The sequence below is a fragment of the Mirounga leonina genome, unplaced genomic scaffold (assembly GCF_011800145.1).
Source record: "Mirounga leonina isolate KUSES-001 unplaced genomic scaffold, KU_Mleo_1.0 Mir_197, whole genome shotgun sequence".
NCBI classification, from domain to species: domain Eukaryota; kingdom Metazoa; phylum Chordata; class Mammalia; order Carnivora; family Phocidae; genus Mirounga; species Mirounga leonina.
The window spans coordinates 4,879,208-4,901,146 of NW_023270494.1; the positions used below are offsets into that span (position 1 = coordinate 4,879,208).

The 21,939-nt window shown below is 49.8% G+C and overlaps 1 protein-coding gene across 1 annotated transcript; it reads left to right on the forward strand.

Annotated features, from left to right (window-relative positions):
- The first annotated feature begins 5,475 nt into the window (after nucleotides 1-5,475).
- ST6GALNAC1 (ST6 N-acetylgalactosaminide alpha-2,6-sialyltransferase 1) lies at nucleotides 5,476-21,193 on the forward strand. Its single transcript, XM_035026393.1, has 9 exons — nucleotides 5,476-6,044; nucleotides 17,669-18,341; nucleotides 19,104-19,272; nucleotides 19,418-19,589; nucleotides 19,803-19,941; nucleotides 20,204-20,307; nucleotides 20,478-20,567; nucleotides 20,660-20,759; nucleotides 21,002-21,193. The coding sequence occupies exons 1-9, from the start codon at nucleotides 5,914-5,916 to the stop codon at nucleotides 21,191-21,193; spliced, it is 1,770 nt and encodes a 589-aa protein (XP_034882284.1). The 5' UTR covers nucleotides 5,476-5,913.
- Nucleotides 21,194-21,939: the final 746 nt, after the last annotated feature.

Genomic DNA, 21,939 nt, shown 5'->3' on the forward strand with positions numbered 1-21,939 from the left:
CATGATCCTAGTAGAGACAAGCAAAATAGCAGACCACCCAGAAGTTTAACAGAGAGAACCAGAGAAAGAGACAGCCAAGATGAGTCCTCACAGGATCCCACTCATTCCTGGGGGTCCAGAAAGCATGCATACCCATGCTGAAACAGTCAGAGCAGGATGTGGAACAGAGTTCAGAGAATTTTCCATACCACAAAGACCCATCAGCAAAGGGCAGGAGCCTTAGTGGGCTCAAGGGACTGAAACACATCTGACCAAACACATCTGACCAGAAAGCTACTCAGACCCAAGAATTCAGACTTAAAAATAAGATCACACTGGCTGTGAGAGTGATCAGGCCGTGATACCCATCACACCATCACCTCCAGGGTTGTTTTGGCCGATCTGGCTGGCTAGGTGGTGTCCCCATCGTCCCTCACCACTCCATGTGCATCCCTCCCAAAGCTGTGTACTCGGTGTAATAGGAAGACCTTCCCTGACAGAGGAGGACCATTATTTGGTCAAGGGCATACAAATATCTGCCCTCTCCTGCTAGAATGGCTAAAGGAGCTCTCAAGGTCCATTTGTAGGAGAACATAAGGGTAGTCAAGCTTCCAAGACTCCAGACACATCCAAATGAGGGACTGCACATGGCAGTCTGCCTTACTTTAAAAGGAAAAATAAGTACATGAAATAAAATAAAATCACACTTATTCTCAGTGGCCTGGAACACTGTGTAAATGCCTAAGGCTGCTTCCCCTCAGAAAGAGGAACTTTTGGGGTGCCTGGCTGACTCAGTTGGTAGAGCATGTGACTCTTGATCTCAGGTCATGAGTTCAAGCCCACAATGTGTATGGAACCTACTTAAAAAAAAAAGAAAAAGAAACAAAAAGAAAAGGAAAATAGTTAGAAGGGGGAACTTTTAAGCTACTAGTGCCTGGATGAATAGGGGCAAAATTGTAAGATCCTAAACTGTGAAAGCAGATTCCAAGTCACACACACACACACACACAATTCTAAAAAAATAAAAACCTAACTGTCTAAGGGAGCTTAAGCACAATCTTTGTCCAACAAGTGGCTTATGCTGACCTAGGGTGACCTATAGAAAGCCAGGCTGAAAAATAAAAAATATATTTTTTAAAAGATTTTATTTATTTATTTGAAAGAGAGACAGAGATAACGACAAAGAGCATGAGTAACAATGTGGGGCTGGATCCCAGGACCCTGGGATCATGACCCGAGCTGAAGGCAGATGCCTGACCGAATGAGCCACCCAGGCACCCCTGAAAAATAAAAAATATTTTAAAAAGAAAAAGAGGGGCACCTGGGTGGCTCAGTCTTTAAGCGTCTGCCTTCGGCTCAGGTCATGATCCCAGGGTCCTGGGATCGAGCCCCCCATTGGGCTGCCTGCTTGGTGGGAAGCCTGCTTCTGAGTTCCCTCTCTCGCTGTGTCTCTCTGTCAAATAAATAATTTTTTAAAAAAATCTTTAAAATAAAATAAAGAAAAAGAATAATCTGAGCAGAGACAATGGAAGCTTCACAGTCTGCACACAAACCAGGAAATAGACTTTACAGAATTACTTAAGAATTAAACAAATAAAGAAGTATCCAGACAAACAATGGTTACAACAAGGCAACAAGTGGCCAAGTCAGGGGCTGCAGGGGTAGCAAAGTTTTTCTTCTGCCCTCCTAGGTTCTTTGGCTGGTTTAAGAATTAAATTGACACAAGACGGATTAACAGGAGAAAAACAGGTTGAATAACATGCATCCCTCCTGTATACATGGGAGAGACCCAGGAAAACAAGAGTAGCTCCCCTAAATGGCCAAAACCATCACTTTAAATACTATCAAGTGCCTTCTAGCTGGACTAAGAATCAAATTGACATGAGGAACTTTAACAGAAGAAAATCCAATTTAATAGCATACGTGCAGGGAATCCACACAGACATGGAAATTCCAAAGACAGTCAGGTGCAATGAGGTGCATAGGTCATCCTGAACTAAGGAGGAGCGGGTAGGGTCCTGGGACTTCAAGCGGAAGGAATGCACTTCACAGGAAGATGAAAACCCGGAAACGTTTTCGGGGCCACTTGGAAACGATGGGACAGAGAGGACTTTGATTGACCAGGCCTTGCTAGCTTCCTCCCTGCCTAGCCTCCCTGTTCCCAACCTAACAAAGTTATCCATGGTGACAGCTCAGTTCCTGGAGCAGGTCCTCTGCCTGAGTTCTTTTTAGGCAGTTGGGGGAGGGGGGAGGAAGAAGTGGAGCTTTTCCTGAATCTGCCGGGTTTTGATTGCCTTTTTTTTTTTTTTTTTTTTTAAGTAGTCTCCATGCCCAGCATGGAGCCCAAGGCGGGGCTCAAACTCACCACCCTGAGATCAAGACCTGAGCTGAGATCAAGAGTTGGACGCTCAACTGACTGAACCACTCAGGTGTCCCAGTTTTGATTGCTCATGAGGGTGAGGTTGCTGTGCAGATTTAAGTCCATGCCATCTTCATTGGCAAGAGTTTCTAGAGAATTCAGTATCCTTCTCTTCCTGGTACATGGAAGGAGACACCCTTACAAATGGAGATTTCCCTTATAATAGGAACGTCTCTTATAAAAGGGAAACTTATACTTGGTCTTCAGAGCTTCTCTCTCATGCCTGCAGTTTCTTAGTTTGCTCCCCTTTAAGGCATAAGGTGTTTTCTTTGAGTGTGATGAAAATGTTTTAAAATCAGATTACTGAGCGGTGCCTGGCTGGCTCAGTCAGCGGAGCGTGGGAATCCTGATTTCAGGGTTGTGAGTTCAAGCCCCATGTTGGCTGTAGAGATGACTTAAAAATAAAATCTTAAAAAAAAAAAAATTTAAAAATTAGATTATTGTGATGGTTGCATCATTCTGGAAATAGACTCAAATCCATCGAATTGTACACTTAATTGTGCGAACTAGATAGTATATAAATTATATCTCAATCAGGCTGTTTTAAAAAAGTTGGGGGTGGGCCTGGTACAGAAAATAGAGAAGGCAGGACATATAAAGGGGCATTGAATGCCGCTACTCACCGTCCCTAACAAACTGACCTCTTTCCATTTAATCCAGCATTCCCCTAAGTCACCAAAAGTCTCTTCCAGTGGAGGGGACGTTTTCAACAACTCCAGTCCTAGAGTGGTTCCAAGGTACACTCTAGAAACACTGCTGTATGTCTGTGGAGAAGGATGCATCGTCTAGGAGACATCCCTCCAGCTGAGCTGATTCTAGCCCAGCATGGTCTTTGAACTATTTTACAATTCTGTAAATTGTAGGGAGTTGATAGCCATGCAGGTTCTGTCCTGTCTGTCCTCCCTGTGGAAAAACCAGTTTTGCCCCCGCTTGCAATTCATGGTTAGCAATCCTTACTCTATATTAATTTGTGCCTCTGCACCTTCTCTTTTGAATAAATTATTACATCTGCCCGGTTCTCTCATGAGTAGTAAAAAATCCTTAACATATTTTCAGGTTTCCTATCCATATGAGAGTCGCGATCTTACCTTTTACCGAAAATGATCTTTTATTTTTTTAAAGATTTTATTTATTTATTTGACAGAGAGAGAGCACACAAGCAGGGGGAGCGGCAAGCAGAGGGAGAGGGAGAAGCAGACTCCCCGAGGAGCAGGGAGCCTGACTCGGGACTCGATCCCAGGACCCTGGGATCATGACCTGAGCCAAAGGCAGACGCCTCACCAACTGAGCCACCCAGGCACCCTGAAAATAATCTTTTTAACAATCTTATCTGCATGTAAGGTCTCATGCATCCTGTTGGCAGGTATATAAAGACTAAAGTCAAAAGCTTTAAAAGGGAGAGGAAAGTCGACCTTACCGAACGTGGAACAGTGGTGAAGGTTGGATACCCATTTGGAGAGCCTGTTTCCACTAGAACCCGTGTTTCTCTGGATCTCACGTGGCACATAAGCACACACTGCAGCAGCACTGGGGGCCCCTGAGGACCAGGAAGCTAGAATTCTGGATTATCGGGCCCCCTCTCCGTGCCCAGCCCCCGCCCCCTCTGCAGGCTTTCCATAGCTCCAAGTTCAACCCACCCCTGAGGTGGTGAGCCGCACAGACTGTTCCGTAGCTCAGCTTGCACCCAGGAGCCCACCTAGATCTCCACGCTCCGGAAGTCTGAGAGAACACTGACCCCGAGAGCCTTCTCCAGAGCAGGGGGTGAGATGAAAGAGACGCTCCTTACCGTCGAACCAGGGCTGAGGGTAAGAAAATGCCTTCCCCCTGTGCACTTCATTTGCCTGGCATTGCAAACAGGCACCAGGGTGTAGGGTAATTGTTCATGGCAAGTGCACAGGGGAATTCGGGTCAGTTAAGGGTCAGTTAAGGCAGGGTTATGATTTGACCCTGGTCTATTCAGAAAATGTTTATAGGCACTTACAGGTTAGGTGTGTTCAGAGAGAGAGAGATTCAAAAAGTACTGAGAGGAACTTTTCTCCTTGCTCCCAGCCCATCCCCTGTAATAGTGCCCCGAGTTCCAGTGCATGGTATGGAGCAAAGGAAGCCCATCGTGTGTCTATATTACTCCTAGCCACTCAGAAGCATGTCTTACCTTTTTCATCCTGCCTGCGGAAGGCAGTTTAAGCATTTACTGGTGCGTGTCCTGGGTGAAGGCCAAGGACGTTGGGTACAGAATGGGAAGCTGTGCATTCCTCTGAATATACCCTGTCATGTGTGAACAATGAATCCAGATCCCGTGACCTACAGGGCTTATTATTCCAAGCTGCATCTTCCCCATTTCAACTGCTGGGAAACACCTGTGTGGTTTAATATCCTGTGAGCAATATTTAAAAAATTAATAACCCGCAGTTCTTTATGGGGGGCTGCTTCTCTGAATTTTCTGTTTTCTACAACCAAACTCGGCATTATTCCTCTGAGTTGCACATTTCCTCTAAGCATCATGCCTTTTATTCTTCATATTAAAGCAGAGTTAATGATTTCTCAGAGGTGCAATCTCTAGGTCACTTGGATGGGTCTCCAAGCTGATGGCTCATTCGGATCTAGGGCAAGGTGCTTGCTCACAAAGGCAGTTTCCCCAACGGTAAAATGGGGTTGACAACAACGCCCAGCGCCTCGAGTAGCTGCAAGAGCATTACGCACATGGATGGCCCCCGGGGGCCTGGCTCAGCACTCTCGTCTGCAAGCATGCTGCTCAGGGCTGTCAAGGCCATGACTGCAGAAGAAAAGCAGGCAAGGTTGAGCCAGATGACTGTAAATCACTCCTCCGCTTGTCCGCACATTGGAATCACCTGGGGAACTCAAAAAAAATACCCCTGCTGGAAAAATAGCCAGCCCCAGAGATTCTGGCTTCGTTATTTTCAGTGCAGTCTGGGCACTGGGGTGTAGTACAGCTTCCCAAGTGATTCAGATGTGCACCCAAGATTGAGAGCTGTGTATGACTCTGGAACACTTTGGAAATGAGATTGTCCTCATAGCTCTAGTCTCTGGCGGCACAATGTTCTTTGAGGGAAGATTGCTAGAGGGATCTCCAAGCTAAACAGATTCCCTGTACTTTTCTCGTAAAGATCATGTTGCGCATGGAGGCCACGCAAGGATCTTCCAGTCCGTGCAGCTGCCCGGGGTCCCCAAGGGTTTGGAACCTGATAAAAGTGAGGTTCCCTATAACACATGTGTGTTTCTCATAAAGCTCTACATGCAGAAATTGGCTTCTGAGACAATGAAAAGGAAAGTAAACTTGTTTGAACAAAAGGAGTTTCTCTTCCTTCAAGCCACACCAGCCTATAAGCCTTCACAAAGCAGGGGTGGCAGCTCCTGATAGACTGAGTGGCTCATTGTTAAGATAAGAGGTGTGCACTCCCTGGCCAGGAGACCTCAGCGCTCAAACTATCGGCGGTCTACATCGAAGCGAAGCTCCAGGATATGCAGAACCTTCTTGCAGCGCCTGACCCACCACCATGAGGACCTGGCTGCCTCGACTCAGTCGTCTGGACCATGCCACCAAATGGCTCTTGGTTTTGGCCGTGTTGGTCTTCTTCATCTTCATGCTGCCCTCCTTTATGAAGGAGCCCAATACAAAAGCTTCCAGGTAAGGTTCTGACCCTTTCCGAATTCCTCATAATTTATTGGAGGCACGTTAAAAGACTCTAGCCCAAGGAAGCCCAGGGAGCTCTGAGACACTACCATGTCCACACGAGGTGTCAGGAATCAGGAATGTTGTCAACAACCACTGGCAAGGAAGATCCAAGGGGGCACCTAGGGGACACACAGAGGGCAGGAGTGGGAAAACCAAGGTGTCCGGATGCCTGGCGGCATGTCCAGGGGAAACGCAGGCAGGGCCTGGCAAACTATGGGTCTGGGTCTCCGGAAGGCCCAGACAGGAGACAACTTCCCCTCCGGGACTGTGAGTAATAATGGCGACTTTGGGGATAGTTTTCACGTGCCATTCGCCGCGTCCTAAAGCAAAAGATTTATCCCGTGGATGCCATTCACTTCCAAATCACACTCTCCCTGAGGAGTTGGTCAGAAAATGGGAGACCTCTCGCTTAGCTTAAATCTGGGCTCTAAGTTCATCCTTCAAAAGGACCTTATAGACCAGTTTTCTTATAAAATCAACACATCTCCAGCAGAGGAAGACCCTTTTCTTTCCAGACTCAAGTTTTTTTGGAATGACTTTATTTCACTGTTCTTTTTTTTTTTAATTAATTTATTTATTTGTGAGAGAGAAAGAACATAAGCAGAGAGAGCCACAGACAGAGCAGGCAGAGGGAGAAGCTAGATCCTCGCTGAGCAGGGAGACCGATGTGGGACTCGATCCCAGGAACCTGGGATAAAGACCTGAGCCGAAGGCAGATGCTTAACTGCCTGAGCCACCCAGGTGTCCCTATTTCACTGTTCCTAAATTTTTTTGAAAGTAATACATGCTCTCATAATGTTTAGAAAAATCCAAGCAAGAAGTGAAGGTCTCTCCATCACATCCCCATGTCTACCCACTCTTAAGGGGTGACCACACTTGATTCTTTGGTATACATATAATTATTACGTAATTGTAGGCAACACTTCTATTCTAAGTGCCTTATGTACATTAACTAATTCTGATGGTTATGAATATACGGAGACACAGAGAGCTGACGTGAACCGCCCAAGGTCACCCCACTAGGAAGTCACAGGGCCAGGATTCAAACCCTGATGTTTTGCTTCTCTACTCCCTCGGACGTGTTGACTCTCAAGAGACTCAAAGTCTAATGGAGCAGAATGACATAGACCAGAGAGGGTGCGTGATATTAGTAGTCGTGATAAATCACCGCAGTTAAGTCACATGTGTCAAGTGCTATGGGAGCAAATTGGAAAGAGTCATTTCAACCCTGGGGGGCAAGGTGAGAACATCCTGGAGACGGTGGTGTTTGTAGAGCTCCTGAAGGCAGTGTGACATTCCAGCACGCAGGAACATTGCACAATAAGAAAGCAGCCGGAGCAATGGTGTGGACGCGGGGAGGCTGATGACTAACGTAACTCATGCTGACTGGGGGCTTGGCATGCCAGGCACTGGTCTCCAAAACCCCTGATTAGCGACCACATATCAAGGCTTTGGGGTAAATACTATTATTAACAACACCCTCTTTTGCAGATAAGAGAGGTTAGGCAAATTATCCAAGGTCACCCTGGTCACTTAAGTTCAGACCCAAGCCAGCTAGCTCCAGAGTCCACGTTCCCAGTCACAGCCCCGGGCTGGCGTCACTCCCCCAGACCTCGCCACTCCCTCACCCCCCACCCCCAGCCCGGCTTCCTCTATCACACCCATCAGAACCAGTTGTCAGGAACCCAAAGTGTGTTTGTTTCCTGCCAGACAATGAATTTCCTGGGCGTAGGGATGGTCTTATTTGTCTCTTTCCTCAGTAATTTGAACAGGTCCTGGACACAGGACAGGCCTAATTCGGTGTTTTTTAAATGGTTGTTGATGAAAGAGTAAATGTGTGGCCATCAGTAATGTACCAACAGTTTAAATTTTATTCTACGGCTACGGAAAACTTTAGCCATAAAGGAGGAACTTGATGACATTTGTGCGTTGTGCAAACTCCTCTGCTACCAGATTATAGGGTAGGCAGTGGGGGGGAAGGTGGTCTCAGGGGGGCTGGGTTGGAGGCTCCTGCAATGGTTTAGGGTAGGAGCCCTGGGCGGGGAGGCTCTGGCGGAAGGACGTTAGGGAGAAAGGACTGAGAATAAGTCAGACCGGCTGGATTTGGCAACAAATAGGATAGGATTGTATGATTTCAAACCGAAGGTATTGGACTACCTCTCATATCTTCTTAATTTGGTCCCAGTCTCCAGGGTGCTCCCGAATATGTAGATACAGCTGAGACCATGTCTCTACCTGCTTAGGTTTCCTGGTCTGGAATGAATTTGCCTTTGAAGACTCTATGCCTTGTGTTGGCTCTAGAGCTGATGGGTAAGAGTGAGCTGTAAAATCAGGGCTATGGATTTTCTTTTTCTTTTCTTTTCTTTTCTTTTGGTCTAAGAAACATAACTTCATTTTCTAGAACTTCCCGATTTCCAATCCTGGACCCCCATTCACCGAGCTTCAGGGAAACCTAATCTCAGCCGTTCTTGGTCCTCTGTCCCCCTTCCCAGGATGGCATCAAGGGCTCCTGGATACCTGATGCGGTGCCAGGGCCTGGGTGGGGGCAGCTGATTCTTAGCCATCGTGTTGCCCTTGAGACATCCATCGCCTCTGCCTCTTGGCTCTTTCATGTCCACCTGCTTAGGTGTGAGAATTTTCGGACACTGTCTTCCTGGGATCAGCATGCTGTCATTTCCTCTCGGGGTCTTATTAGACCCTAGGAACACTACAAGGAAGTAGGGTGCAGGAACCCTCCAACCTTGGGACCCACAGATCCCTCTCTTCTCTCCCTTGTCCTCTCCCTCCTCCTCACCCAAAGGAACCTTTCTAGGGAGGAAACAAATCCTTCTCCGAGACATTTATCTATTCCACCAAATCTTCTCCCCGCTTTAGGGCTTAGGTATGGAGGGAAGCCAGAGGTCCTGTAGGACGTCCTTTACTTTCCAGCTCTTATTGGCCACATGTGTCCATGGAGGCAATGAACATGGGACTCCTAACAGCTGCTGGTGGGTGAGAAGTGGGCACCGGTGGGAAAGGGAGAAAATATAAGGACGAAAACAATTAAATAACATTCCAACATAGTAAACGACTACATTTGTAAGTCTAATAGGCATAGGAAGGGGGATCTGGATGTGCACGCCCTAAGGTGCCACCAGCAGATTCTTTGAGGGGTTACAATCACAGGCTGATAACCTTTTCTGCTTAAATTCCTTTTCTGCTTTTTCGGTAATGAGCACACATTGCTTTTATAAAAGGAAGAGTAATTCAGCAAAGTTCGTTTCTGAAGAAAGATTCGGGAACAAAAGACCCATTTAGGTACCACCTCCATAGTGAAGTGCCCGTCCCCCCCCAGCAGAACCCTGTCCCTAGGTTGTATCTACACTCTCTCCCACACATTTGACTAATAGCATTGGACCGCTAACTCTTTATAGCAGCTATTTATGTTCATGTCTGCTCCCCTCTTAGATCTGGGGCTTCTTAAGATCAGTGACCATTGCTCTCTCATCTTTAATCCTTAACAGATAGTTCTAAATGCCTGGCATCTAATCACCACTCAGTAAATATCTGTGGACTAAATGTTGCATTGCGTTTTCAAATTTTCATAGAATTTTCGATAAGATGTCTCATTTAGTTTTCATGTTTCTCCCTTTATTTATTTTTTTATTATTAAGCTGACATGCACGTGTTCCAAATAGTATTGCAAATTTTACATCAACATTGAGTGGTGCCCATGCCTTCTCCCTAGTCCAGAATCCTGATTCCCAAGGTACCTACTTCAATTCTTTCTGCTCTTTCTTTTGGTATTTACCATCCTATTTCTAAGCCACATGCCTACCTGCCACTTCTTGACTTCTCAATTAAGTGGTTTAGTGCTGTAAATGAAATACCATTTACCCATGGCCTTGACGCCTGTTGCCCTTTCAGGCTTTCATGTCTGGACACGTGAACCCAAATGGGGGCGGTTGGGGCTCTGACGGTCGCTGTGTGTCATACACGTTAGCACCTGACCCACTTGTATAACGTGGTATTTTTCCAAGTGCCTTTTATACACCGTGAAGTCCTCCCAACAGTATTGTGAGACTGGTATTAAGATTCCCATCTAGGGGCGCCTGGGTGGCTCAGTCGGTGAAGCGTCTGCCTTCAGCTCAGGTCACGGTCCCAGGGTCCTGTGTCATCAGGCTCCTTGCTCAACGGGGAGCCTGCTTCTCCCTCTCCTTTTGCCACTCCCCCTGCTCGTGTTCTCTCTCTGTCTGTCAAATAAATAAATAAAATCTTAAAAAAAAAAAAAAGGATTCCCATCTAATGGATGAGAAAACAGGGGCTCTAAGCGTTCTGTGACTTGCCCAAAGTCACACAGAGGGCTGGTTAGTGGTCTGGCTGGAACTCAAGCAGGCTCCTTCCTGCCCCAGTGGCACCACCACCCATTTGCCAAGTGCCAAGAACTTAGTTTTCTGTCAGACTTTCAAGTTCAATACGTGAGGACAGCCAGAGTTCCAGAGGCTAAGTCTTGGCACGCCTGGCAGCTCCCCTCAGCGACCTCGCAGGAGACGGGCAGCCCGCTCTGAGCTGTCAGGAAGCCTGATCCTCAAGTTCTAAGTGCCACCACGCTTGTGGGGTTTGGCAGCTTCTCAGGGAGCCCTTCCGGCCCCAACGGAGGGCAGCGGTAGCTGCCCACTGGACTCCCTTGTTCTTCTCGTTCCTCTCTTGGGCAGAGGGATGGCAAAGGGGAGGAATGTTATTTTCCCCCAAGGTCACTATCTCAAACATGCCAGGCTAAAAATGTTACCGGGACTCGGGCTAACCCCTGAAACAAAGTTTACTCGCAGGTGTGATTAGTCCCAAAAGAGCTAAGCGAGGTACCAGATCCAGGCGATGAAAACTGACTTTGCTTTAAACAATCTTGGTTCGAGGGGAGAGTTTCCCAGCCACGGGACCACGTGGTCTCGTCTTGTATCTGTGATTCTGGACCTTTATGTACCTGCCATTGTTTTGTTTAAAACATTTTCTTCCCCAGTTACCTCCGTCCCACCCACCACCACCCTGTTCAAGGTCTTCCCTACTCTCCTTAACTCTCAAGACTCACCCCTGTGGTGAGAGCTATGTGTTTGTGTCTGTGTTTGTGTATCATAGGGAGGGAGCACGTCCAAATTTTAAACCAGCTTCCCATCTCCCGGGCCATGGTTCGATGAAAGGGATCTCAGAGAATGCTCTGGGCCCCTCTGTTGGGGGAGAGCTTTGGAAATTGGATCCAGCTACTAAAGCACTAGGAACAGTGGCTTAGATGTGTTTTTCCTCTTCTGTTCCCATATTTATATTGTCCCCCATTAGGATTTAACTGGCCAGAAACTAAACAAATAAGAGAATTGGCTTTGATTTGAAAAAAGAACATTTGGAATAACAACAGAATACAGATTTCTGGGGGGTTTTTTGTTTTTTTTTTCCCAGCCTACAAAGAGAATTAAGGCTGATTAAAGCAAAGTACAGCTTTTGGTGATCGAAGCAACTTGTGGACACATCTAAAGTGTCAAAGTAAAGTTCTAAAATGTAAACCGTGCAAAAAGTTTTGGGATTTCCTGGGGAAAATATACTGCAAAGTTTGGGGCTGGGGGAAACAGAATGACTGGTTTCCATTTCAGATAAGACCAGAGCCCCTAAAGAGCTATGTGGACACCAGCTCCAGCCTGGGCTAACAACAATGTGGGGTACTGGAGATGAGAGCTGCCCATCACGGAGGGTCCTCAGCGGGGGGTGAGGAAAGGCAGTGCTGGTGGGGGAGGGGGTCCGGGTTGTGAGGACGCCAGGTGGAGGCATGTGTGTGACCGGCCACCCGGCCACTCACCACAGGGCAGGGCTGCCTAGCCTGGAGTCTTTTCCAGTGTCTGTTCCACTGAATGGCAGAGCCCAGAATTATTTAGGAAATCAAAGGGGTTTTGGTTTTTTGGGTTTCGTTGAAGAATAACTGATATACAATACTGTATATCAGTTTCAGGTGTACAACATAATGATTGGATATTTATGTACATTATGAAATGCTCACCATCAGGCTAGTTTCCATTTGTCACCATACGAAGTTGTTACAATATTATTGACTATATTCACCAGGCTTGTACTTTACATCCCCGTGTCTTATTTATTTTATTACGGGGAGGTTGTCTTTCCTAATCCCTTTTACCTAATTCTCCCATTCCCCACCACCTCTCACCCCCCCCCCCCCCTCTCACCCCCCCCCCACCGCCATCCCCCACCACCACAGTGGCAACCCACTCTACTCTCTGTATCTATGAGATACAGAAATAGTTCTGTTTTGTTTCGTTTGTTATTTGTTTTTGAGATGCCACATATAAGCGAAATCATATGGTATTTGTCTTTGTCGGGCTTATTTCATTAGTATAATACCCTCTATGTCCATCTATGTTGCTGCAAGACCTCATTCTTTTTTCTGGCTGAGCAATATTCCATTATATATATATCCATTCATCTGTCGATGGACACTTGGGCTGCTTCCATATCTTGGCTATTGTAAATAATGCTGTAGTGAACACGGGCGCGTATGTCTTTTCAGGTTAGTGTTTTTCTTTTCTTTTCTTTTCTTTTTTTTTTTAAAGATTTTATTTATTTATTTGAGAGAGTGAATGAGAGACAGAGAGCATGAGAGGGAGGAGGGTCAGAGGGAGAAGCAGACTCCCTGCTGAGCAGGGAGCCCGATGCGGGACTTGATCCCAGGACTCCAGGATCATGACCTGAGCCGAAGGCAGTCGCTTAACCGACTGAGCCACCCAGGCGCCCCTAGTGTTTTTATTTTCTTTGGATAAATATCTCGAAATGGAATTGCAAGATCATCAAGGAGGTTTTTTGAGTTCTTGTCTTCTCCTTGATGAAATAATCTTCTAGTCCTACTGGTTTTATTAGTGGCCTTTGATTCAGGGTGTCATTGCTAAATTTCAGTTTGGACGACCTCTCCCGCGTGGGAGACACTTTCAACACCCCCTATCCTATTTCTAGTAGATACTGTTGACCCCTGAACAATACGGTTTGAGCCACATGGGTCCGTTTATATATGGATTTTTTTACAGTGCAGTACTGTACATGTATCTTCTCTTCCTTATGATTTTCTGAATGACCTTTTCTTTTCTCTAGCTGACTGTATTGTAAGAATATGTACATAATACATATACAAAATATGTGTTGACTTGTTTATGCTATTGGTAAGGATTCTGGTCGACAGCAGGCTATGAGTAGTTCAGTTCTGGGGCAGTCAAGAGTTACATGCAGATTTTCGACGGTGTGTGGGTCGGTGCCCCTAACCCGCACACTGTTCGAGGATTAGCTGTGCTCTAGTCAAGGGAGAATAGTGCTCTTTTGCCAACAGTCTTTTCATGGCTTGAAGTATAAATAAACTTTGAGCCTTTTGCCATTTCTTTGCTTCCAGGTCCCCTGTGGTGTTGTGTAGTTCAGAATTTAGAGGGAAGAGGATGCCAGATAATTATTCTTTTGTACCCACTTCATTTATTGCATGGAGCCATGTGAACCCTGTTAATGATAAATTTATTTTTTGAAGTGCAGCATTTTTTATTTTTATCTCCCAAATAGATCAGATTTGATACTGAGTTGTTTTTTGCTTGCATGTGACCCCTGCATGACTTGCCTGTCCCTCTGAACCCTTAATAGAAAACAGGTTCCCCCCTCACCCTACCCTGGCCTTGCTCGTGGTGTTTAAATCCAGGATTACCCAGGGTCTGGACAAGACGAATGCAGGGCACTCACCATATGGACGGAAGGAATTTGAGCATTCAGTAAATACCATGCATGAGCATAAGGAAATGCCTACGTAAACACCCACATTCCTAGCAATCATAGTTGTGTTTAATTATAGGGAACTGAAATGAAACTTAATTACATAATTTTGTCAGTAGCTGGGTCATTGCCACGACTCCCTGTAAAACATAAAGGAGTCCTCGGTAACCCGTCAGGGACCTTGTGCCTCCTGCCTCTGGGAAGGACTGCAGAGAGGAGCTCGGGGTGCCCCGTCCCCGAGGGCCAGCTGTCTGAGAAGTCTAGTGGAGAAGACCACCCTGCCGCACCATCTCCCCGATCACAGCCATGCAAAGGTGCTTGCACTTTGGAAGGAAAACTTCTAGAGGCTTCTTGTGGTTTGGGGGTGGGAAATGCAGGGGGAGGTGAATTCGAGGTTCCCGGCTGAGTAACGAGAGCTATTTGCTAATGGAGTAAACACCTAGGCTTTTGCTGTACCTCCGGGCTGGGAGCTTCAGCTCAGTTGTGCCACTGAAGGGGAGAAGAGTGAGTCTCACCGTACTCAAACTTCACAGCACCAAAACAAAGGTGGCCCAAATCCCTCAAGAATATGTTCTGGATGGGGGTGCCTGGGTGGCTCAGTCGGTTAATTGTCTGCCTTCGGCTCAGGTCATGATCCCGGGGTCCTGGGATCGAGCCCCGCATCGGGCGCTCTGCTCCGCGGTGAGCCTGCTTCTCCCTCTCCCTCTGCCCCTCTCTGAGAGCTCGCTCTCTCTCTCTCAAATAAATAAATTAAAAAAAGAAGAAAAAAAGGCTATGTTCAGGACTAACTCAGGATTTCCACTCTGCATGGATGGTATCCTTTCAGAATGGACACTTTAGGGATGTCTACCCAGTTCATGAGCCAACAACCCTCTCTTTTGAGACTATCCTCCTCTCGTGTACAGGGTGGACCCCAGGATCCGTGTCACTTGCCATGTAACCAGGGACAGGAAAGGACACAAGTGGGCCAGAACCATAAAAATTAAAAACTGGGAGCAGAGAGTCTTCGGTCCCTGAAGCAGGTGTTATGGGGCGGCCATCCTCCTCCGCCATGAGGGCTGAGGAGCAGAGAGCGGAAAGCAGCCTAAGAGAGAGACTCCAGGTTCCAGACCGTTCTAGAGGCTCAACCACATCTTGCTCTTGGGCTCCTCAAGACATTTTCTAGCCTTATGATAAGTCCAAACCCCCATTTTTTTTTCTTAGTTAAAAATGGAAAACAAAAAAAGGAATAACGGCTTAAAGTCTTGAAGGCTGTTAGCTTTTCCAGGCTGCTTCATGTCACAGTCCAGCCTTTCTCTGCTTTCTGGTCTGGGATACCTCTCCTCCAAGTTACTTCTTTGAGCAAAGAGGCATTTGCTACGTGAGGACAGTTAAAAATGTGTGTACTCCAGGCGCCTGGGTGGCTCAGTTGGTTAAGCGACTGCCTTCGGCTCAGGTCATGATCCTGGAGTCCCGGGATCGAGTCCCACATCGGGCTCCCTGCTTGGCAGGGAGTCTGCTTCTCCCTCTGACCCTCCCCCCTCTCATGTGCTCTCTCTCAAATAAATAAATAAATAAAAACCTTAAAAAAAAAAAAAAAGAAAAGAAAAATGTGTGTACTCCAACGAGGAAGGCCCCACTGTTAGCCTTTTCCCTAACAACCTCCAGAGAAGGTAGATCCTCTGTCCGTTTCAAGGTCAGGACAGAGAGTGCCCTTCCTGGAAGACCTGAATAAATGTGCTTCCCTGGGGCCCAGGAAGCAGGAAATACAGTATCCACCGGAGGGCTGGCCACGATGCAGGAGGGAGGCCCTAAATGAGGAAGGAGTGACAGAGGTAATCGGCCTAGTGCACATACCACCACCCGGGCCAGCCCTGTATTCTTCTAGTGATGAAAGTCTCCTCTGTCTTCCACCTTTAATAACAGTGACTACACTGTACTCTGTGGGTGAAGGTCTGTGCCTTATTCAAATCTGTATTCCCAGGACCTACACAGCACATTGCACTAGACAATTACTGAACGTCTGTTGAACGAGATGTTCCGCCTGTTACATATTTCAGGGTCTATTCTATTCAGTTTGTTTAAATCCATTTCCTGGTGGGCTCAGAAAGCTTTTCGGAAGCACCGATGTGATGATGTGGCATCGTGGCGGGCTTCGTAGTAAGGACTGCTTAGAGTGATCTCTGCCTCCTCCAAGTTTGCGATTTGGGGAGGAGCTTGACGTTGCCCTTGAACGAATACAATCCCCAAACACGCCCAATTTGACCACACGTAGGATTCTAGCCTTCACGTTGTCACAGGAAACGGGGCTTGGGTCAGGCTACCTCCCATGGCTTCTTCGTGCTCGCCCATTCCCCAGCATGTCTCCGGGTTACAACTTGACGTCTACCTGTGTGACGATCTGTTGTCCCTTTATATCCTGGGCTCCGTGGGGGGGAGGAATGTGTCTGGTTGCGCTCATCACCCAGGCCCCAGTAACTAGCACAGCATTCATAGGGGGTGCTCAATAAATATTTGCTGCATAAAAGAACAAATTAGTGGCCACAGAGTTGGGAGGCAGGGAGTCGAAGCTGCAACCAGAGAAGGAGGAGACCAGACTCAGGAGACCCCCACATTGCACAGGACAAATCAAGAGTCACTGGGAACAGAGCACCGCGGCAGGGCTGAGGAGCTGGGAACTTGTTATCTGAGCATGTATTTTGTGCCAGAGGCTAAACACATGTTGTCAGTTAATGCTCACAGCAGACTTCTTGCAGAAGCAAAAGGCAGCGGCCAGTTTTATAGATAAAAACACCCAGGGTCAGGCGGGTGAAGATTTCTCCCAGTCACACCAGCTAATAAATGGAAGTGCTAAGGATTCTCACTCGGGTCTCTCTGGCTGCACATTTCATGTTCTCTCTCTGGGGCCTCAGTAAGTCTGTGATGATATGGCTTGGAAGAAGAATGATAGAAGCAGACAAAAGAGAACTGCTTGGGACAAGGGTGATCAAGGTGCTAGGGAGGCCTAGGATGTCAGGGAAAGGAGCGGGATTTAAGGACACCTGGAAATCCATGAGGGTGATGGCTATGGGTCCCCAGAGAGGATGATTCTTTTCCCCAAGACTCCCAGGAGCCCCCCCAAAACCTGTGTAGCACAGAGAACCCACCTCGAAGTCCAGTTAGAGAAACCTGCACAGCGGAGGACCCACGCTTTCCTCAGCAGAACACCTGATGCTAATTTGCATAAATTAAGGGATACTTTTGGCAGCCTCCCCCAAAAGGGGGAAATAAAAAGAAAGGAAATCTAATCCTCAGAGCCAAAAACCTGGAGTGCCAGAAGCCAGACAAGGCAGCCCGCGTCAATCTTCTCCTGATGCTAGAAAAAAGCACTGCCAGGCTGGAATTCAGCTACTGTGCCCCACCCTCTTGATCCAGCACCCCCATCTCCCAGCTGAAATTCTTCAGTAGCTCCCCCTGGACAAGAAGATGAATGATAAAGTCCAAACTCCTCAGTCTGACCTACGAGGCAGATACTAATCGGGTTCTGCCTACCTGTTTGGGCCCATCCCCTGCCCAGACAGAGCCCCTTCCCTTGCGCCCACCGAGCTCACACGCTCCCAAGGGCGAGCCCACCACGGTCTCTTTATGGGCCAGAGGTAAGTTTCCAGACCCATCGCCAACAGGTGCAGCTTAATTTGGGGTATGGACGGTGACACCCCTTGCCTTCATGTCTTAGGGAAACTGGTGTGAAGTCTACCCAAGGCACCAGAAAACATACTAATTATGCGTCCACCCTGTGGATACGATCCTCGGCCTTAATCCAGATTTACATCTGTCCCTAGGGATCAGCACATGCTTGGCAAGAAGAGGTATCCAGAGTCACTCCACAAGGCTGCATGGCAGGCCGCCACCGCGGGAGGAAGGACAAGGGCCCCGGGGGGGGCGTCAGCCCAGGAGGGCAGCACACAGGCCCCCCCGGCCCAGGCCACGGCCTCCCCCACCCACAGCGACACCAGAGCAGAGGCCAGCGTGGCCGCCTCAGCTGGGCCGGCCCCACCGAGGGGTCAGGAGAGGAAGGACACCGTGCTGGACACGCTGCCCCCGAGGGTACGGGATGGGAGGGTGGCCTCTGACGGGGCAGAGACACTGTCGCTGAGGAGTCAGGATGCCAGGACCATCAAAGGAAGGCAGGACCAGAACAAGGAGCCCCCAGCCACCAGGAGGGAGCCCCCAAACCCTCAGGGCAAAGTGCGGACCACAGCAAGGACACCCGGGCTGAAAAGCCAGGCCAAGGCGCTGACCAGGCCAGGAGCAGGGTCACCGGGGAGGACAATGAAAGGAGTGACCACAGCGGTTGTCCCCCACCGGGAGAAAGCCCGGGTCACGCCACCCTCCACCCCTTTCCAGAGCCACATCACTCAGAGAAGTCCAAGTCTGCGGGCCACCAACTTCAAGTCTGAGCCCCAGTGGGATTTTGAGGAACAATATAGCTTTGACACGGGAGCCCTAAGATCGGTGAGTCTGGCCACTACCTCCCTGCTCCAAAGCCCCCTGCAGACAGCCCCCCCAGTCCCTGCCCCCCACCTCCCTGACCTCCCAGGCTCTGTCCCCAGGCTCTGCCTTGTTCATGCCCACCCCCACCCCCCGTGCTCTCCCCTATAGCGTGGGAAGGGGTAAGGGAAAGGAGCCCTGCCCTGGAGCCCCCAGAAGGCCTGGAAGGTCCCTGAGCAGGGTGAGAGAGTGCTACCTGCTCTGGGGCCATCCTCTGGCAGGGGGAGGGGGCAAGGGTTGAGAGGGGGCACAGAGCAGCAGGACTAACAGCCGAGGACACCCCAACCTGAGGCCCGACCCTGACTCCTGGGAATGCCTTGTCTTCCCCGTACACACAATTCCCCAACCTTCCCTCTCTTCCATCCCGAAGAAAAGCTGCCTGGGCCCACAGCCTCAGGAGGGAAACCTTCAAAATTCATATGTTTGCACAGACCTGCAGCTGGGCCCTGGCCAGCGCTCCAGGCTCTCCCACAGCCCCATCCTCCTCACGCCCGCCAGGGTGCATCCCCTAGAGCCCCAAGAAGGGGCTGTTCTCTGGGACCCTCAGGGCTACAGCAGCCAGGGCAATGGCGAGGGAGGATCAGCAGGCCCTCCGAACAGGATGGAAGAGGCAGCAGAGGTGGTGCCTTCCAAACGCTGAGGCCCACTTTCTGCCCCTGCCCCGAGCCCGGCCTGGCCATGGCCTTCCTGGGCCTCTCCCTGCCTGACCCACCCTCCTGCATGTAGACCTGCCCCGACTCAGTGAAAGTCAAGGCCTCCAAGACACCCTGGTTCCAGAAACTCTTTCTGGCCAACCTCACCCTCTTCCTGGACTCCAGCCGCTTCAACCAGAGAGAGTGGGAGCGCCTGGAGCACTTCGCACCGCCCTTCGGCTTCATGGAGCTCAACTACTCCTGTGAGTCTTCCTGGGGAGGAGCCTGGGCAGCTGAGCCTCTGGCTCTGGTCTGCCTCTTCCCTGGGGGCCCCCAGCGCGGGGAAAGAGGATGGGCTGGCCCTCCCTGACGCTTCCAGTGCTCTGAGCGGAGCCCCCCTTGTTCCAGTGGTGCAGAAGGTGGTGACTCGCTTCCCTCCGGTGCCCCAGCAGCAGCTGCTCCTGGCTAGCCTCCCTGCTGGGAGCTCCCAGTGCATCACCTGTGCCGTGGTGGGTAACGGGGGCATCCTGAACAACTCCCACATGGGCCAGGAGATAGACAGCCACGATCACGTGTTCCGGTAAGCGTCCCGCCCCAAGCACCCCATCCAGACTGAGAGATCTGGTAGGGCGTTCTATGCCTGGATCCCCGAGGCCGAATGCCCGGGCTCTCCAGAGAACGTCCTGTTATACCTGCTGCCTCCCCATCTCTCTTTTCCTTCCCCGCCCGCCGCCGCGCCTTTCCCTCGGGCACTCATGGGTCCTGTCCTGTGTGGTTCTGTCTTGCCACCTAGACTGAGCGGAGCCATCACTAAGGGCTACGAACAGGATGTGGGTACCCGGACGTCCTTCTACGGCTTCACCGCCTTCTCCATAACGCAGTCTCTGCTTGCCTTGGGCGGTCGGGGTTTCCCGCACGTGCCTCTGGGGAAGGTGAGCACAGAGGAACCGGCCTGGCCACCCACAGAATCTGAATGGGGAGCACGAGCTGAGAAAGGGAGCCTGGTGTCCTGTGTCTGGAGTCTGGCTGGCGCGGGCTCTGTTCATCCGAGGGGCAAGAGCAGGGAGGACGGCCAGACAGGACTGCGAGGAGCAAGTGGGCAGCCTGGCGTCGGAGCCAACCACCCCCCCCAACCCCCCAGCCCCGGGGCCTGAAGGCAGGACTCCTGGAGCGCTCACTGTCCTTGGTCCTCAGGATGTCCGCTACCTGCACTTCCTGGAGGGCACCCGAGACTATGAGTGGCTGGAAGCGCTGCTTCTGAATCAGACCCTGGTGAAAAGTAGCCTTTCCTGGTTCAGGTACTCACTGCCCCCTACCCCACCCCAGGCCGAGCTGCGTATTGAGCGGCTGTGAAGGGCTGGACAGGTGGGGACAGCCTTGGCGATCGCCCGGAGATGGGCCCCCTGTCGTGGCCCTGGCCAGACTTGGCCCGCATCGGGGGAGGTGAACGACCCATTGCCGCCCACAGGCGCAGGCCCCAGGAGGCTTTCCGGGAAAGCTTGCAGCTGGACAGGTACCTGTTGCTGCACCCAGACGTAATCCGTTACATGAAGAACAGGTGAGAGCAGAACGGCAGGGCGCGGGGGGCAGGCATCGGGTCCCTCTCATCCCTGCAGCCTCCTGACCGCTGGGGGCTGGGCTATTTCCCAGGTTTCTGAGGTCGAAGACCCTGAACTCTCGCCACTGGAGAATCTATCGTCCCACCACGGGGGCCCTCCTGCTGCTCACGGCCCTTCAGCTCTGTGACCAGGTAAGGCTCTGCTGGAGGAGCGGAAGCCCTATCCCGGGACCTGCCCAGCAGGGGACGACGGCCGGGGCGGGAGAGGGGTGTGAGTGCGCGTACACACATAGGCCAGTGTCCATCAGGGAGCCTGCGCCCGGACCCCTGGGGAGGGAACCACGATGAAGGGTCCCCCAGTAACACACAGCCCATGAGAACAAACCTGGGAGGGAGCAACTTCAGGCCCCATTTCTCCTCCAACCTTCACATAGGTGAGCGCCTACGGCTTCATCACCGAGGGCCACGAGCACTTTTCTGATCACTACTATGATAAGTCCTGGAAACGAACCATCTTTTACATCAACCATGACTTCCCGTTAGAGAGAACACTCTGGAAGCGGCTGCATGATGAAGGTATAATCCGGCTGTATCAGCGTCCCATAATTTCCAAACCAAAGATGTGACTGGAGCCTGGGCCGCAGCAGTCTCTTCATCCGTTCCAAGGCACGGGGCACGGTGGGAGTCTTGAGATTCTACCACCATTTTCCCAGGGCTCAGGCCAGGCTCCCGGGCCCTCCAGACTCCCTAGGGAACACTGGCATCGAGGGGGAGACACTTTCAAGACGCCAAATGACTGACTGAGGCTTTGGAGACCTTGGAATGTTGCTTCGGGCTCTGTTCAAAGGAGGGAAGACTCCAGTCTTGAGACCAAGGAATTTGAACTAAACGGGGTGATGACCAGTCAATACCGCAAATCTCAGCTGAATATCACCCTTCACCGCCTGACCCTGGCGGAGAAAAGTCTGAACCTATGGAGACATGTAGATTTGGTTTCGAATTGCAAATCTGTATTAGCAGCTGTGAAATCTTGAAGGCCTTACTTAATTTCATAGAGATTGTCTAGAGGAACCTTCCTTCGGGGCTTATCTGATTCTAGAAGGATCTGCACCTGTCCTTGTCTTTGAGCTCTTTGACAACTCTCTGGGTTGCAGAAAACTGATAGTAATAAAAATAATTCTTGCCCATGGAGATGCAAATAAATCTTGTACAGTGAAGATGCCAGGGACGATTCCCCTGGGGGCAGCGACCTGTTTTGTACATACAAGCAAATTCATGTTAGCGTTTCCCATGTGTGTCTGTACTCAGGTTCTCCTTTAAACCAGTTTTTACATCTTACTGGTTCCTTCATTAATTAATACACCAAATAAAA

What these genes read in the sequence shown, in the direction of transcription:
- ST6GALNAC1 (XM_035026393.1), top strand. Translation starts at nt 5,914, where the DNA reads ATGAGGACCTGGCTGCCTCGACTCAGTCGTCTGGACCATGCCACCAAA. An exon ending in AGCCACGATCACGTGTTCCG is followed by an intron (nt 19,590 to 19,802) that starts GTAAGCGTCCCG and finishes CTTGCCACCTAG; the next exon opens with ACTGAGCGGAGCCATCACTA. An exon ending in AGTAGCCTTTCCTGGTTCAG is followed by an intron (nt 20,308 to 20,477) that starts GTACTCACTGCC and finishes TGCCGCCCACAG; the next exon opens with GCGCAGGCCCCAGGAGGCTT.